The 17,377-nt window shown below is 44.9% G+C and overlaps 1 protein-coding gene across 1 annotated transcript; it reads left to right on the top strand.

Annotated features, from left to right (window-relative positions):
- Positions 1-6,517: 6,517 nt before the first annotated feature.
- On the top strand, positions 6,518-17,377 carry LOC144610229 (scavenger receptor cysteine-rich type 1 protein M130-like). Its single transcript, XM_078428824.1, has 7 exons — positions 6,518-6,527; positions 7,536-7,862; positions 11,257-11,562; positions 12,484-12,801; positions 13,959-14,270; positions 15,511-15,642; positions 17,232-17,377. Exons 1-7 carry the CDS (start codon positions 6,518-6,520, stop codon positions 17,375-17,377), a joined length of 1,551 nt encoding a protein of 516 aa, XP_078284950.1.

Here is a 17,377-nt window from a genome sequence, read left to right as displayed (position 1 = left end):
GGCAGTCTGGTTTAGTTATAGATTTCTTGGAAAGATGCAGAGCGATGAGAAAGTATCGAATTTGAAGAAGGGTCTCGACCTGAAACGTCACCCATTCCTTCTCTCCGGAGATGCTGCCCGTCCCGCTGAGTTACTCCAGATTTTAATATCTATTTTCGCGGTCGGTCCTCGTCTGTCTGTGAAGGTTTTACTTGCCCAGGTGGTATGTGACTGAGCGGGGATCTGCGGGCGGCGCTGAAACAATTATTCTGTCTTTCTGCCTCGGCAAGGTCTGTGCTTTCAGCAGCCCAGCAGAGTAAGTGCAACGTTCAGGTTGTTGTGGAGCAGTGAGCAGTCACGGTCATGGAGAGAATGAACCTATGGTGTGCTGGAGGGATGATTATGTTGCCAGCCAAATTAATATTTTAGTCCTTGAGTTGACCCATCAGAGCTGACCCACGAAAGCCTTGCTCATCTTTCCCGAGTGCTGCCTTTTAGACAACAGAAATATAATTGGGAGCTACGTGACAGGACGATGAAAATCCCTGGGATGGCGGGATATGAGGAAAGATTGAAAACTCTAGGCTTGTATTCACTGTAGTTTAGAAGGATGAGAGGGGATCTTATAGAAACATATAACATTATGAAAGGACTGGAGAAGCTAGATACAGGAAAAATGTTCCCAATGTTGGGCGAGTACAGAACCAGGGGCCACAGTCTTAGAATAAAGGGGAGGCCATTTAAAACTGAAGTGAGAAGGAACATTTTCACAGAGAGAGTTAAGAATTTGTGGAATTCCCTGCCACAGAGGGCAGTGGAAGCCAAATCACTGGATGGATTTAAGAGAGAGTTAGATAGAGCTCCGGGGCTAGTGGAATCAAGGGATGTGGGAGAAGGCAGGCACGGGTTATTGATCGTGGACGAGCAATGAATGGCGGAGCTGTCTCGAAGGACCGAATGGCCTCCTCCTGCACCTATTTTCTATGTTTCTAGATCGTTGGTAAACCACTGTGTGAAAGGGGTTTCGCATCTTGCTCTTAAATCCCTGAACACCTCTCTCGCCGTGCAGCGGCCGAGGTCTTCTCTGAATATTTGGAATAAATCATATTATGTAAAGCCAGATGCGAGAGCCAGAACATAGAGATGAGAGTGGTGCAAATCTTGGCATGTGATAGGTGAAAAAGGGAGGGCGCTTGATTGGTGTCGACGGGAATTTAGCACTTTACCCACACCCTCTATCTGACTTCACTCGTACAGATGTAGGGAAAAAAACTTGCAGATGCTGGTTAAAATCGAAGATAGACACATAATGCTGGAGTAACTCAGCGGGTTTATCAGCAGCTCTGGAGAGAAGGAATGGGTGACGTTTCGACTGAAGAAGGGTCTGGACCCGAAACATCACCCATTCCTTCTCTACCGAGATGCTGCCTGACCCGCTGAGTTACTCCAGCATTTAGTGCCCACCTTTACTCATTCAGGCACAGACTCAAAATAAAATAGTTCATTGATCAGTGGTGAGTCTATCGAACAAGTCGGTTTATTAAAAAGCCTTTGCGATGTCCATCGCGAAACAGTGAGAGCAAGCCCAACTGCTTCAACAAGCCAAAGTAACTGCACGACCTTATACCCGAATGATACAATGGTCACTTGCAGTTTTGAAAGTAACCACCATTAATCAATGTCTCTCACATTTCATCTTTGTCTTTCCCCAAAGTTAACTTTAATCTTACGTTTCCAGTTGTTTAGAAATCTCCCTCCCATATATCTAATTAGTAGATACTATAAATGTCAAGATTATACTCGCGAGATGGAGTCTTTCGTTTACTTTCTGGAGACTTGGCTGCTCAACACAGGTGACGAAGAGCAGCTGTAATCACAAGAATGCAACAGATAAGAACCTAGACAGAACTAGGAAGGACTATCCTCCCCACCAATAAATAGGAAAGCCTGCTCTTCAGCAGAATGTTTCAGCTTTGCTATTCTGACTACATTTGTTGCCCAGTGTGTGAGCTCGAGGATTAACCAAATTATAACCTTCTCATCCTCCTTATAGTCCTCAACATTCCCGACAACAATCGCCAAATTGATTAAATAAATAAAAAAAGCTTAGAAATGAAAAGAAGACATAAGATTGCCAGATAAGAGAAAGACAAGGCGTGTAAAATATAAAACTGGAGGGACTGAGGTGTAGTTGGACAAACGCGAAGAGAAAGGCCAGCATTAAAAGTAAAGGATGCGACAGGGTCAGAAAATGTATATCGAGGCAGGAGAAGGATCAAGGTGACTATGGTGGTGAGAGATGGGGTTCGAGATGTGTGGCCACGGGTGACGGGTGGGGGCAAAGGAAAAGGGGCGATTGGGCGGGAATATCTTGAAATGAAGGAATTCAATGTTCATACCGGTGAGTACCGAACTGGGAGAGAAGAAAGGTTCACCACCGATTTTCCAGCACCCTTTTTTTCCAGAGCCTTTCTAGATTATCGTTTTTCCGGATCAACAGAGGCCTTTGGAGAAGGGGTGGGGGGGGGGGGGGGGTCGAGGTCAGCCGCGGAAGTGGGCAATGGGAACGGATGTGATGGCATTGGGGAAGGTCCCGAGGAGGTTTCCAAGAATGATTCCAAGGATTATTGGGTTAACATTTGATGAGTTTTAAGGCACTGGGCCTGTACTCGCCGGAATTCAGTTGAAGGGGCCCTCATTGAAACTTACCAAATAGTAAAGGCCTGGTTAGAGTGAATATGGGGAGGGTTTCCGCTCATGGGAGAGTCTAGGACCAGAGGCCATAGCCTCAGAAAAAAGGGACGTAACTTTGGAAAGGGAAGAGGAAGAATTTCTTTTGTCACAGAGTAATGAATCTGTGTAATTCATTGCTCCAAATGGCTGTGGATGTCAACTCAATGGAGGTTTGTAAGGCGGGGATTGACAGGTTCTTGTTTAATAAGGGTGTCACGGGTTATGAGGAGAAAGCAGGAGAATGGGGTTGAGAGGGAAAGATAGATCAGCCACGATTGAATGGTGGAATAGACGATGGGCCGAAGCCCTAATTCTTCTCCTAGAACTGACGGTCTCATGGTTCACTCAGCTCTGGTCGGGCTGGAGTTTCAGAGCCCCAGCTCAGGGGACAAATTCGACCCGCACAGACCTGTGCGCCACATTTTCGGACGTGGCAGGTTTGAGTGGGCAGGCGATGTTGAAAGGGCCAAGGGTTGATAAGATATAACCGAGGTACCTTGAGATGAAAGATAGATAGAAAGTGCAGGAGGTCATGTTGTAGTTGTATAAGTCGTTGGCGAGACAGCATTTAGAATATTGTGTTCAGTTCTAGGCACCATGTATGGGAAAGATATTGTCAAGCTTAAAAAGGTTCAGAAAAGATTTACGAGGAAGTTGCCAGGACTAGAGGGTGAGCTATAGGGAGGGGTTGAGCAGGCTGGGTCTCAATTCCAAGGAGCGCAGGAGGATGAGGGGAGGAGGGGGGGTCTTATAGAGGTGTACAAAATCATGAGAGGAATAGGTCGGGTAGATGCACAGAGTCTCTTGCTCAGAGTATGGGAATCGAGGACCAGAGGACATAGGTTCAAGGTGAAGGGAAAAATATTTAATAGGAATCCGAGTGGTAACCTTTTCACACAAAGGGTGGTGGGTGTATGGACCAAGCTTCAAGAGGAGGTAGTTGAAGCTGGGACTATCCCATCGTTTAAGAAACAGTTAGACGTGCACATGGATAGGACAGGTTTGGAGGGTTATGGACAAAGCGCAGGCAGGTGGGACTAGTGTAGCCGGGACATTGCTGGCCGGTATGGGAAAGTTGGACCGAAGGGCCTGTTTCCACATTGTACCACTCTATGCCTCTATCACACAGTGAGTCCAGCAGCTTCTCCGAAGAAGGATAGGTAACGTTTCGGGTTGGGACCCTTCGTCAGTACCAAACTGATACGCCACCCTTCCTTTTTTCTCCAGAGCTGCTGCCTGACCCGCTGAGTTACGCCAGCACATTGTGTCTATCTTTGGGATAAACTAGCAACTACAGTTATTTTTTTCCACAGTTTGTACTTAGAGATTAGTTTGATGGGACAGGAGCAGACAGATACACTGGATCTGTTAGCGCAGTCTTGCTTGTGGAATTTGTCAAGTTCTTCAGGACGGAATGTTGCATAAATAATAATTATATTCGACTTGTAGAATGAGGTTAGGGTTAATCATTGTCACGTTACTGAGGTATAGTGAAACGCTTTGTTTTAAATGCTGTGCAAACAAATCAGATACACAACACATATATACAGTAGGTAATCAAGCCATGCCTAAGTACAATATTTAGTGCAAAGAAGAAGATACAGAGTGCCGAATATAGTACGCAGCATTTTAGCGCATCATAATAGAGGAAGGAGGAGATGGGGGAGCACATATATCGTTAGTAAGGGACAGGAAAGGTTCTCGCTGATCGTTAGATTTGTGCTGAACTCCAGGAGATGTGTTTGTAAATTGTCTTCATAATTGTGGCTTTCATGATTATGTTTTATATTTTTCTCAGATCACAGAGTGCCAAGATTGGTACCCAAAGGTGACCAATGCTCGGGAAGACTGGAAGTGCCGTCTGGTGAAACCTGGGGAACCGTGTGTGACCTGGACTGGGATATGGATGATGCAGATGTGGTGTGCAGTCAGCTTCATTGTGGAGTCGCCGTGTCTGTTCCGAGAGGGGCTTATTTTGGAAAGGGAACTGGCCTTGTACTCAACGATGTATTTGAATGTAAGGGTAATGAGACAATCCTAGGGGACTGTCCGCGTTCGTTAGGAACTCTTCATTGCAACCACACGAGCGACGTCAGTGTGATCTGTTCTGGTGAGTGTCAGCTTTGGAAACTAATTATTAATAAACACTCGTACTTGGAAGATTGGGATGATATCTCGCCATTTACTTTTAATAAAGGGTTATAAAATGCTGGGATATGATTGAGCAACACACGACTTTGATGTGATATTGACAAACGTTTTAACTGGCTAAAATTATTTGAAACTTTTCCTTTAGTCCAAAATTATTGATGGTTTATAAACTTCTTCTTTCACGTCCATCATTCAAATGTCACATCACTATCATCGTCATTCCTGAAATGGGCGCAAGCTTCCGGCGACGATAAGTGGGAGCCTCACTTGTACAGTAGATGATGGTGGTAGCAGAATTAGCTCAGGACACTTCTAGTTTCCAGCCCCGCGACGCGGACGCTTCTGCTTTGGGGCCTGGTTTACAATGTGGAGTTCAGAAGAAGGAAACGAAAAGTATCTTGAGTAGGTGATATCCAAGCGATGCAATAGCAATCGTCGAACGAATCCTAATCAAAAATTACCCTGGAGTAAAATAATCAGAGTTGTTTATAAACAAATTTACTTCTTCACTAAAATCTTAGTGCATTTTGAGTGGAACGACAGTTAGCTGCAGGAATGAAAACCACGAACGGCTTTAGATGTAAAGGATTAAACATAGAAACCTACAAGCAAGGATCCCTGCACTCCCAGCGGTGGTGCGGATGAATGGGGGTGGGGGTTATAGAAAACGATGCAACTGCCAGTACCACAGATAGAAAGAAACGTCAGAAGAATGCATGACGATTAAATGTATATTTATCCTATAATTTTTTTTTTTTGTCAGGGATGAATTTTTGGTCATGTGATCCTTTTATAAATGGGGAACCAATTAGTGCATCAGAACGATTACTTCCCATTAGCATTTACAATATTGTACAAGGAAATAACTTCCTGATCACTCTGAGAGTGAAGAGAGTGTCATCAGAGACCATATCACGCCAAGATGAAGCAACGCTGGATAATAGTATGGAGACAAAATACAGAACTGGATGAATAAATTAAATTAAGACTATGACGGTTTTGAAACAATGAGGTCCAAAGAGTTAACGGGAGGAGAGGATGGGGAACCAGAATAATGTACCAGAATTATTTACATCGGCGAAACCAAGCGCAGGCTTGGCGATCGCTTCGCTCAACACCTGCGCTCGGTCCGCATTGACCAAACTGAGCTCCCGGTGGCCGAGCACTTCAACTCCCCCTCCCATTCCCAGTTTGACCTTTCTGTCATGGACCTCCTCCAGTGCCATAGTGAGGCCCACCGGAAATTGGAGGAACAGCACCTCATATTTCGCCTGGGCAGCTTGCAGCCCAGTGGTATGAACATCGACTTTTCCAACTTTAGGTAGTTCCTCTGTCCCTCTCTTCCCCTCCTCCTTCCCAGATCTCCCTCTATCTTCCTGTCTCCACCTATACCCTTCCTTTGTCCCGCCCCCCCTGACATCAGTCTGAAGAAGGGTCTCGACCCGAAAAGTCACCCATTCCTTCTCTCCCGAGATGCTGCCTGACCTGCTGAGTTACTCCAGTATTTTGTGAATAAATACCTTCGATTTGTACCAGCACCTGCAGTTATTTTCTTATAGAATAATGTATTTGTGTCCATAACGAAGGTTTAAACCAGTGTGCCGTGGGGATGCGAACCTGACAGGAGTCAGGAGCGAAGTAAACTAATGGGAAAATGGAACATGGTAAAGGAATTGCTTTAAAGTAGAAAGGCACAAAGTCATAATGGGTTTCATCCCCACATCTGCCCTCCACCTCGTCCAACCCAAAATTGGAAACATAGAATGAAGGAAAAATGAACACAAAAAATAGGCCAGTGAAAACAGTACGCATGATGAATTTTAATATTGTGGCATTTAGCAAAAGAAAGGATTGGCAAGGGGAAATATCAACTATTTGCCGGCATGAGCAGAGGGAAATTTAATCCTTGCAAAATGGAAAATTTGATGGGTTGGCTTAACGTTTCCAGAAAACGCGGTGACAAAGAAAAATTAAAATTCGGCAAAGGACAGAGAGAACATTGAGAAACGAAAACACTGTAACTTACCGACACGTAGGGAGAATTTAAACAGCGGAATAAGGAAATAATTTAGCAGATTAATTTTATAAAATGTTGAGTCTATCTTAGCAATTAATTGGAGTTGCTGCAGCCCCCTGTGCCTTTCACTCGGAACCAGCATCTGCGCTTCGTTGTTCCCAAATTCTGCTGGTTTTTCTTGTGCGAGAAGCCATTGGGCGATACATAAGTGAAAGCGAGTGGGTAAAAAAAATACGGCCGATGTAGTAGTGTGTTGAAAAATGAAGTGTACAATTACAAGACCATCAACTTGACCAGGGGCGGGCTTGATGAAATACTCACGGAAGGCCTTCTTGCTACCAGCATATATAAAGTTTCAGGTAGTGGTGGTCATTCTGGTGAACCCTCAAAAACCGTAAGTACTGCAGACCAGATCTGAACAAATTTGTACAGGACTTAAAACTAAAGTCTTGTAAAATGACGACCCCGACGTGCCGTGTTGAAGCCTGTACACTATTCATGGTGTGTATTGAAATATCACCACACAGACACACTTGGAAGGTGGACGGTTAGAAAATGAGCAAAAATAAACAAACAATCTCTCTCTCCCTTTCATAATTTCCCTTTATTCTTAGTGGGAGTATTTAACTGTCTTCATTTATTCCCTTTAAAACAGGGAACCATGGACCACGACTGGTGGGTGGGAATGATAGATGCTCTGGCCGGGTGGAAGTTCTACATGGAGACGATTGGGGGACAGTTTGCGATCAGTACTTTAGCTTGCTTGATGCCGGCGTGGTCTGTGAACAACTACAGTGCGGCGCAGTGAAGGCAACTCCCGGAGGTGCTTACTTTGGCCGAGGATCCGGCCCTGTGTGGAAGGAGAACTACCACTGTCGGGGGAACGAGTCCCGATTAGCTGACTGTCCAGTCTTACCCAGGGATCAGATGAGTTGTTCACACAGTAACGACGCCGGTCTCATCTGCTCAGGTGAGTCACCAAATGTCATTGAACTGAAAAACAGAGTTGCCCAGTCGCAGGGATGTTTACACGGTGAATCTTTTAACCATTGAAAACACCTGCCGTTTCCTGAGGACCATCTTTATTTTCTTTTTAGAAGGACTTCAGGTGCCTTCTTTCCCATCCCCCACTGATAGGATACAGGGGGCAATTGTTATGCGGCATTGTCATCCACCGATAGACTGAATTTGAGGACGCAGTGCAGAATTGTTTAGTTTATGAAATTGTTTCTATGGATGGTAACAGAGATTGTAGCTAGTAAAGATAGTAAGGACATTACGAAGGATAATAACTGTTTACTGAATTATGTTACTAAGGATAGAGGTGAATGGCGATTTGTACAGTCAGGTTCTAATTATCGGTTCACTGCAACAATACACATATATAAATAAATCACACTGCTGCAGAGATCTGAGAAAGACGTTCTAGGAAGAATGGGACATGAAATTTGAAATGGCTTAGTGGTAAAGTCATGCATTCTTTCAAGAGCTAGACTCTAAAACCTGGAGTAACTCAGCGGGTCACACAGCGTCAGGATAAAAATAGTTGACTTTTCTGGTCGAGACCCTTCTTTAGTCATCTATTCCTTTTCTCCAGAGATGCTATCTGACCCGCTCAATTACTGTAGCTTTTTGCGTCTATCTTCGGTTTAAACCAGCATCTGCAATATGGAATGAGAAATGGAAGAATCATTTTTTCATGGCATGGTATGGTTCCAGGAATGGTATCACAAAATGCAGGAGTAACTCAACGGGTCAGTCAGCATCTCAGGAGAGAAGGAATGGGTGACGTTTCAGGTCGAGGCCCTCCTTCAGACTGATGTGAGGGGAGGGGACGGGACAAAGATAGGATCCAGTGGGAGACAGGAAGACAGTGGGAGAACTGGGAAGGGTGAGGGGAAAGGGAGGGACAGAGGAACTATCTGAAGTTAGGGAAATCATTGTTCATACCACTGGGCTGTAGCTGCCCAAGCGAAATATAAGATGCTTTCCCTCCAATTTGCGGTGAGCCTCACTATGACAATGGACGAGGTCCATGGCAGAAAGGTCAGACTGGGAGTGGGATGGGGAGTTGAAATGTTCAGCCACCGGGAGATCAGGTTGGTTAAGGCGGACTGAGCGAAGGTCTTGAGCGAAACAATCGCCGAGCCTGCGTTTGGTCTCGCCGACGTAGAGAAGTTGACATCTGGAACAGCGGATACAATAGATGAGGTTGGAGGAGGTGAAGGTGAACCTCTGCCTCACCTGGAAAACTGTTTTGATCCTTGTGTTATCATTTATTCGTTTTTCTTCAATAGCCAGTTTATTCCTTGTTACTGGGCCCATTTCTCTTGGCGAGTCACATAGGTTTCTCGGCATTGTTTTATGTAGACGTGGGTGGAATGCTTCTATGCAGTTTAACTGCCAATGTGACATGTGGACAATTGATGCAGAAAATAATCCTTAAAACTAATAGATGACCAGGTAAATGCTGAGACGTTATTGGATGTTATGGCTTCAGTTTAATTGTTTAACCCAACATGTTTTGTTTTGTAGATGAAAGTTGGTCTCTGAGACTGATCAATGGAACCAGCCGCTGCGACGGCCGAGTGGAGGTTTACCACAATGGCAGATGGGTGAGAGTGCAGGATAGCGCCTGGAACATCAATGATTCCAACGTTGTCTGCAGAGAGTTGGGCTGCGGCTACGCCATATTCGCATACAACTCTTCAAGGTACGGAGAGGGTGAGCTGCCCGCGTGGGTGAACAACGTCCAGTGTGAAGGAAATGAGTCGCAGCTCCGAAAGTGTAACACATTTACGCTGAATCCGATATCCAACGACAGCACCGGCATTGGAGTCCTGTGCTCAGGTGAATATTGTCGTGAAGATTCAACTTAGAAATTGTAATGACTGTTCGTGACTCCAGAAATTTCGAGTTGTAAAATCAAATACGCCACCTGGGTTTTCGACTTGTCATGTTGGGAGAGCACGGAAAATGAAGAATGCTTTATTTATCCGTTGGGTTCAATCTAATCAATGGTCCGAAATAGCATTTCTTTATTTACCAACTTAAATTCCTTGTTGATAAAATATACATTACATATCTGAGATCCCTTTCAACTATGCTGGAGACCTGTACAATATTCGAGGCGCATACACACAACCACCCACACACACACATACACACACACACACACACACACACACACACACACACACACACACACACACTCACACACAAATACTATCACACACACACACACTCATACACAAACACTATCCCACCAACAGGCACATACGTACGCACACATCAGCGCATACACATTTATATATTAGCCTGGAGAAAGTTATAATTTAGTTTAAAGATACATCATGGAAACAGGCCCTTCGGCCCATTGAGTCCACCCGGAAGATTGATTACCCATTTACATTGGTTCTCTATTGTCCCACTGCTGGGGGGGGGGGGGGGGGGGGGTGTTAACGGAGGCCATTTAACCTACAAACGCGCCAGTCTTTAGGATCTGGGTGAAACCCATTTGGTCACGTGTGAAACGTGTGAACTCCACACAGACAGTACCTGAGGTCAGGATCGAACCGGGGTCTCAGGTAGTGTGAGACCACAGCATTACCAGCTGCGCCGCTGAAGAGTTAGCTCCCACGAGACTGCAAAGCAACTTAAAACAAAATACATGGCAGTGCATTTGCAACATTCCCCACTCTCGGACCTGAGTGTAAAGAGGGGGGTTATCCACATATAGAGACATCCACTGTGGGAGGGCCCGCTCCATTTCCAGTCTGCAGAACGGATCAGCAGCTCCAGAGAGCAGGCGATGGTGAGTGTGGGGAGGGTGATGGTGTGTGAGAGAAATGTGGACAAGTAACGCCGCCATGTGGTTGGAACAACACAGGGCAACTTCCCTAGGGGTAGATTCCGAGGGCTGTGGTTGCAGAAGACGCAGAAGAACGTGGAAATTGCAATGGTGTGATTAATGGCTTATTGAGAACCAAAAAATGTCAACACTGATGCTAGTTTTATCCAACTTGAACGTGACTTTTAAAACTTAAATTTAAAAAATGCAAACTTTAAATTAAGACTGTACTCACACATTTTTACATCTGCGATTTGGGTTTTGTCTGCTCATTTTATTTAACTGTATTGCTTTGTATGGTAATGTACAACGTTTTTAACTATTGTACATATTGCATTGTATTTCTTTTCTTGGATGCCCAACAACATCAGGCTAAGGGACTGTCGATGAAAAATAGCCTGTCGGCTAACTCGAGTACACTTACATTTGTTGGAATGTCAATTAATTTACACTGTCCCTTTTTCAAATAAATTTAAAAAAAAAAAAAAATAACAACTCGTGTGTATTTGTTCAACAGACCATCTCCAATTACGGATGGCTGGGGGTGGAAGTACATGTGCTGGACGAGTGGAGATTTATTACCGTGGGTCTTGGGGCACAGTTTGTGATGACTCCTGGGACCTGGTCGACGCTAACGTGGTCTGCAGGCAGCTAGGTTGCGGATATGCTGTGGAAGATAAAATTCCGGGATTCTGTGGACGAGCTAATGGCCAGATTTGGTTGGATGAAGTAAGATGCTCGGGTAACGAATCATACCTCTGGAACTGTTCCTCCGCACCGTGGGGTCGGCACGATTGCAGTCATAAGGAGGATGTGACGGTGAAATGTTCTGGTAAGGATACTTTCGGTCCACTGTTTTTCTGCAGCACAGAGTGGGAAACCTCATTCCGGAGATGTATTCAATAATTTATCGCACACACTGCGAGCATTGAATCTCGATGATGGAATAGAGTCCTCTCTCTGCATAGGAGTGTAGGAAAATAACTGCAGATGCTGGTACAAATCGAAGGTATCACAAAATGCTGGAGTAATTCAGCGGGTCAGGCATACACAAAATCAGTCTGAAGAACGATCTCGACCCCAAACGTCACCCATTCCTTCTCTCCAGAGATGCTGCCTGACCCGCTGAGTTACTTCAGCATTTTGTGATACCTCTCTCTGAATAGGTTTTCTACTCAGCTACACCAATCTCTCCCCACCTCCCGTGTACCTATCTCATTTCGCACTCGGCTGTTGTCAGGGGACACGCAATTTGTCCATATTTTCCGAAACAGCCAGACGAGATGTTTATCCTTTCGGCATTTTCGGCACATACATTGTGGGCGGAGGAACCTGTTCCTGTGCTGACCGGTTCGGTGTTATTTTCTTGTATGAACGTGAGATATTCCCTTGGCCCCTTTTTATTTCATACTCTTGCTCTGGGGATCATGATTTGAAATTTTCAGCTCGACTTTAAATAATCGGTTTAATTAAATGGAGTATGTGCTCTCAGGGTCAGATCGGTCGCAGAACTGAAACAAGATTGCACCACTTAACACACATATGTCCCTGACCTCCACTTTCAGCGATACAATAGAACAGCTGACATTGTGATTCCCTCTTCACCAATCTGTTCTCGACTACCAGCCCCTGTTGAGTTTTTTCAGCGACATCTGCTTTTGTTGAACCAGACCTTTCTCATGCGTGGTTTTTGCTATCAGCGGGATGGATACATATTATGATGACCTATATATCTCATGTGTTCCCTTCACAGAACACAAAGAGATGCGCCTGGTGAACGGAGAGCGGCGGTGTGAAGGGAGAGTGGAAGTGTGGCACAACGGGACATGGGGAACAGTCTGCTCCGAGAAGCTTGAGAGACAAGATGCGGAAGTGATCTGTAAACAAATGAAATGTGGACTCCTCGTATTTATTGATTATTACGCCAAGAAATATGGAGAAGGATCTGGGCCCATATGGATGGATGAGATGAAATGTAGCTCGCACGAGTCAGCCCTTTGGCAGTGCCAATATGACCCTTGGGGACAACACAACTGTCGCCACAACGAGGATGCAGGCGTTTCATGTGGAGGTAACATAGGAAAGTCAGCATAGAATGGCATATTAAACACGTGCGTAAATCCGCCAACATTTCACTGTTCTCAACAGATGCTGAAATGCCCGAGACATCCAGCGGGAAAGGCTGCGACGGTGGAAATGAATCTAAATCTCGCCGTTTACCAGGCGAGTCATTCTACTGCTTGTCAACCCCGGATGTTTGTTTAATAAGTGATTACTAAATAACTGATTATTGTCCTCACCCTCAACAACTTCTCTTTTGACTTCTCTCATGTTCTTCTCGTTAAACGTGTAGCCATGGGGCCATGTATATCTGCCTGTGAACAGTCCTTCTTCCAACGTGCACTGGCATCATTCCCCAAACTCTTTCCTCGCTACTTCGACAATCGCTTCGGGACTGCATCCTGCACCCACGTAGAACTCATTGACTTCATAAACTAGCTTCCAGTATGCCATGAAATTCACTTGAACTCTCTCCCTGACACTTCTCTCTCCTTGCTTGACCTCTATCTCCATCACAGGGAACGGAATATCGAGTCAAGTATCGATTTGACAGGAAGTGCCCCTGTCCTCACACCTCCTCCTTCATCTACTATCATGTCACTGACTTCCACTATTGCACTGACGCCAAACGCCTACTCTCAAATTCTCGGGCTCCATCGCATCTACTCCTAAAATGAGAAATTCCGCTCTCTGACATTCGAAAAAAAAAAATGTCTTTGTAAATGTTGTTTCTACTCCACGGTGGTTCCCTCGTTCCTGTCTCCCATGCGTCCCATAGATCTGCTCGCGCTCCCATCCACCAGTATAAACAAGGATATAGTTCGTCTGGGCAGAGATATTGGGGACAAGGCAGAAGAATGGAGTTGAGCAGGGAAGACAACCATGGCTGAATGGCGTAGACGATGGGCCGAATGGTCTAATTCTTCTCCTGCAACTTATGAACATGAACTACACCACCCACATCCCCGCCCACCTTGCCTAGATTAGACCCGCCTTCATCTCTCTTGCAGCTACTCCCCCCCCCCCCCCTTACTAGAATTAGTCTGAAGATGCGTCCAGATCCGAAACGTCACCCGCACATGTCATCCAGAAATGCTATCTGACCCACTGGATTACTTCAGCACTCACGTATTTGTAACGGAGTATTTTATTTAACTTCACTAATAGACCTGCAATTGCGGCTTGATGGCGGCAGCAACAATTGCTCCGGAAGGCTTGTGATATTGTTCAATAACAGCTGGGGAACGGTGTGTGATGACTCCTGGGATCTCGCCGATGCCAATGTGGTCTGCAGACAGTTGGGCTGCGGCTCTGCTCGTCGGACTCCAGAAGCGGCTGCCATTGCCCCGGCCTCAGGTGAAATATGGCTCGATGAAGTGAAATGCACAGGAGCTGAATCATTGCTGACCAGCTGTATGTCGTCACCGCTCGGTCAACATGACTGTGATCACAAGGAAGATGTCTTTGTCACCTGTTCTAGTACGTGTTGTTCGGTATATTCCCCGATCTCTACACCCCTTTAATTTCATAGGTTATGAAATTATTTTTATATTGTTTTTGTTTTTTTAATTGAAAACCTAAAGAGTTGGCGTTGCTAAAAACTCTCTAAAACAATATCCACGTCCAGTTTTGATTCCCTCTGGCTCCCGCACTTCAGATATATGTTATTCATGCGACGTTGACCATTAGACTATACGCTATGCAAACAGTGTTGGTATTCGCTTGCTACTGTTTGCTAATTGCTGAGAACATGATAGGTAGTTTTCAGATTGGCTGACTCGACACGTGAAACAGGACTTGCAATATATATTTTTTTAAATGACGTCCAGCTCCATCCAAATATCTCCGTGACAAGACAGGGTATTCGACTCGTTGCAGTATTTTCTTCTCAGGAAGTGTTAGTAAAAGGAATCATATTGCGCCTTTCGGCAAGGATAACTGACCTTTGATTAATGACTGTTAATTAACTGGTACCATGTGTTGGAACCAAGATAATTCGTGAAATTGGGAAGAATTTGTAGGTGAGTGTTCCTATGTTTGGTGGCATATCGATTCCGTGAAAACAGCGCATGCTCTTTAGTAAGATGTGTGTCGAGCAGGTGTCCGGGCTTATGGGGCGAAGGCAGTTGAATGGGGTTAAGAGGGAAAGGTAGATCGGCCATGATTGAAGGGCGGAGTGTACTTGATGGCCTTATTCTGCTCCTGGAACATAGGAGCTTATGAATTGATGGACTGCTGAAACTGAAACTAATATCATGGACTGCTTGATATGTTACCCATAATACATATTATAGATGTCAAGTTTTTTGTAAACTGCATCATATCAAGCAGGAATTTAGAGTTATGCACTTCCATATCCTTTGTGTTCTTCTGATTTGGATTTCATGGCATCGTGGTCAGTGCCAAGCAGTGTGTATGCGGTGTGAATGCACATTATGCCTGAATACAATATTGCAGCTGTTGGCTGGATACAAGGTGTCACTGGTGAGGAATCAGGACTTTCTAGTATATTTTCTATTTATACCAATCCGCACAACACGATAGAGACTTGGGCTTTATTATGGTTTTCCGCTCACCCGTTCTTCTGGTGCAATGCGTGATAGGGTTTTTGGAACATTCCAAGCAAAGCAAGATGCACAACCAGCTTTTTCAAATTCATCAATGGTCCCTGGAAATTTTTACACTTGGGACCAACAGCATCTGTTTTCCATTTATCCAGGAATTTTAATTTCAAAGTTGGAAAACAAGCCGCCCTCCGTGGCTGTTGTGGTTTGCGCAACTCTCGGAATCCTCCTTGTCGTTGAATTTGTCACACTGGTGATAATAACATGCAGGCAATCGGCAAAAAGAGGTGAGGTTCAACTTTACAGCGTTATTATTCCAGAAAATATTTCATAGCACATACTTGGCCAATAAACTTATTCATTCATTCATTCATTCATTCATTCATTCATTCATAGCATGAAGAGACTTTCGTTCACTTTCCATGTGCTCTTTCTTGCATTATGAGCAGTACATGTAACTAAGTGCGGAATGAGATGGTCTTCAATGGTTCCTATTGGAAAGAGCAATTTGTCGTAATAGCACGGAATGTTAAATTGATTCTTGTTTGGGTTCCCCCTCAATTGTTCATTTGACTGTTAATCAACATTCCATTCAACATCCTTCTCAACCCAGTTTCGTGAATGCGTTGCACAATCGCCAATATTCTTATTAGGTTCTATCCCCAAATCTCAAGCTTGCGCTTTCCTCACGTTCTATGTTCCTGCAGTGCTTCATTCCCCATCTCCTTCAATGTATTTGATACAACACAATCTGTCTTTTCCACTTCCTAAATTGACAAACCTGTGGAAACCTCATCTCCTTATCACCCGCTGCCACACTCGTACCATCCGTGTGCATTTGCGAATGCAATCAGTCTTTGAACGGCTTTGCCGGAACGGAACAGAAACAAAGAACTGCTTCCTACTGATGCACACTAGCTTTGATCTTCTTGATGTTCGTAGAATTCGCTAATTTCGGCAAGGAACCATTGGACCTCTTGCGCAATTCTTCAAGTCAAGTCAAATCAAGTCAAATTTATTTGTCACATACACATACACGTTGTGCAGTGAAATGAAAGTGGCAATGCCTGCGGGTTGTGCACAAAAAGAATTACAGTTACAGCATATAAATAAAGTTAATAAGTCACTATTAGTGTCGACAAAAATTTAGTCTCTGGGGTTATAAAAGTTGACAGTCCTGATGGCCTGTGGGAAGAAGCTCCGTCTCATCCTCTCCGTTTTCACAGCGTGACAGCGGAGGCGTTTGCCTGATCGTAGCATCTGGAACAGTCCGTTACTGGGGTGGCAGGGGTCCCTCATGATCTTGCTTGCTCTGGATCTGCACCTCCTGATGTATAGGTCCTGCAGGGGGACGAGTGTAGTTCCCATGGTGCGTTATGCCGAACGCACTACTCTCTGCAGGGCCATCCTGTCCTGGGCAGAGCTGTTCCCAAACCAGACTGTAATTTTGCCGGACAGGATGCTCTCTACAGCCGCAGAGTAGAAGCAGTGAAGGATCCTCAGAGACACTCTGAATTTCCTCAGTTGTCTAAGGTGGTAAAGGCGCTGCTTAGCCTTACCCACCAGTGCGGCAATGTGCGTTGCCCACGTCAGATCCTCTGCGATGCGGACTCCCAAGTATTTAAAACTGCTCACCCTATCCACAATAGACCCATTTATCTCCAGTGGCGTGTACGTCCTTGGATGTTTAGCTCTTCTGAAGTCCACAATCAGCTCCTTTGTTTTAGTGACATTCAAGAGGAGGCTATTGTAACGCCCATCAACAGTTTACCTTGAATATCAACGTTTCCTAATTTTACATGTCATATGCAAAGGACTAACTGTTGAATACTAATCCTGTATATCCACAAGTTACCCCACACTCTCCTTTCAACAGCTGCGGTGATGAGAGGCAAGGGTTCTACCTTTGGCTTTTACGAAGCAATTTATGAAGAGATTGAGGATATTCTCCCTGGAAAGAATTTCAGTCAGACGGATGATTCAGGTGTGTATTTGCACTCGACAGTCGCTCTTCAGCGATAA

The sequence above is a fragment of the Rhinoraja longicauda genome, chromosome 36 (assembly GCF_053455715.1).
Source record: "Rhinoraja longicauda isolate Sanriku21f chromosome 36, sRhiLon1.1, whole genome shotgun sequence".
Classification (NCBI taxonomy): domain Eukaryota; kingdom Metazoa; phylum Chordata; class Chondrichthyes; order Rajiformes; family Arhynchobatidae; genus Rhinoraja; species Rhinoraja longicauda.
Note: the sequence above shows the minus strand (reverse complement) of the source record. Positions and strands in the feature narration are given on the sequence as shown.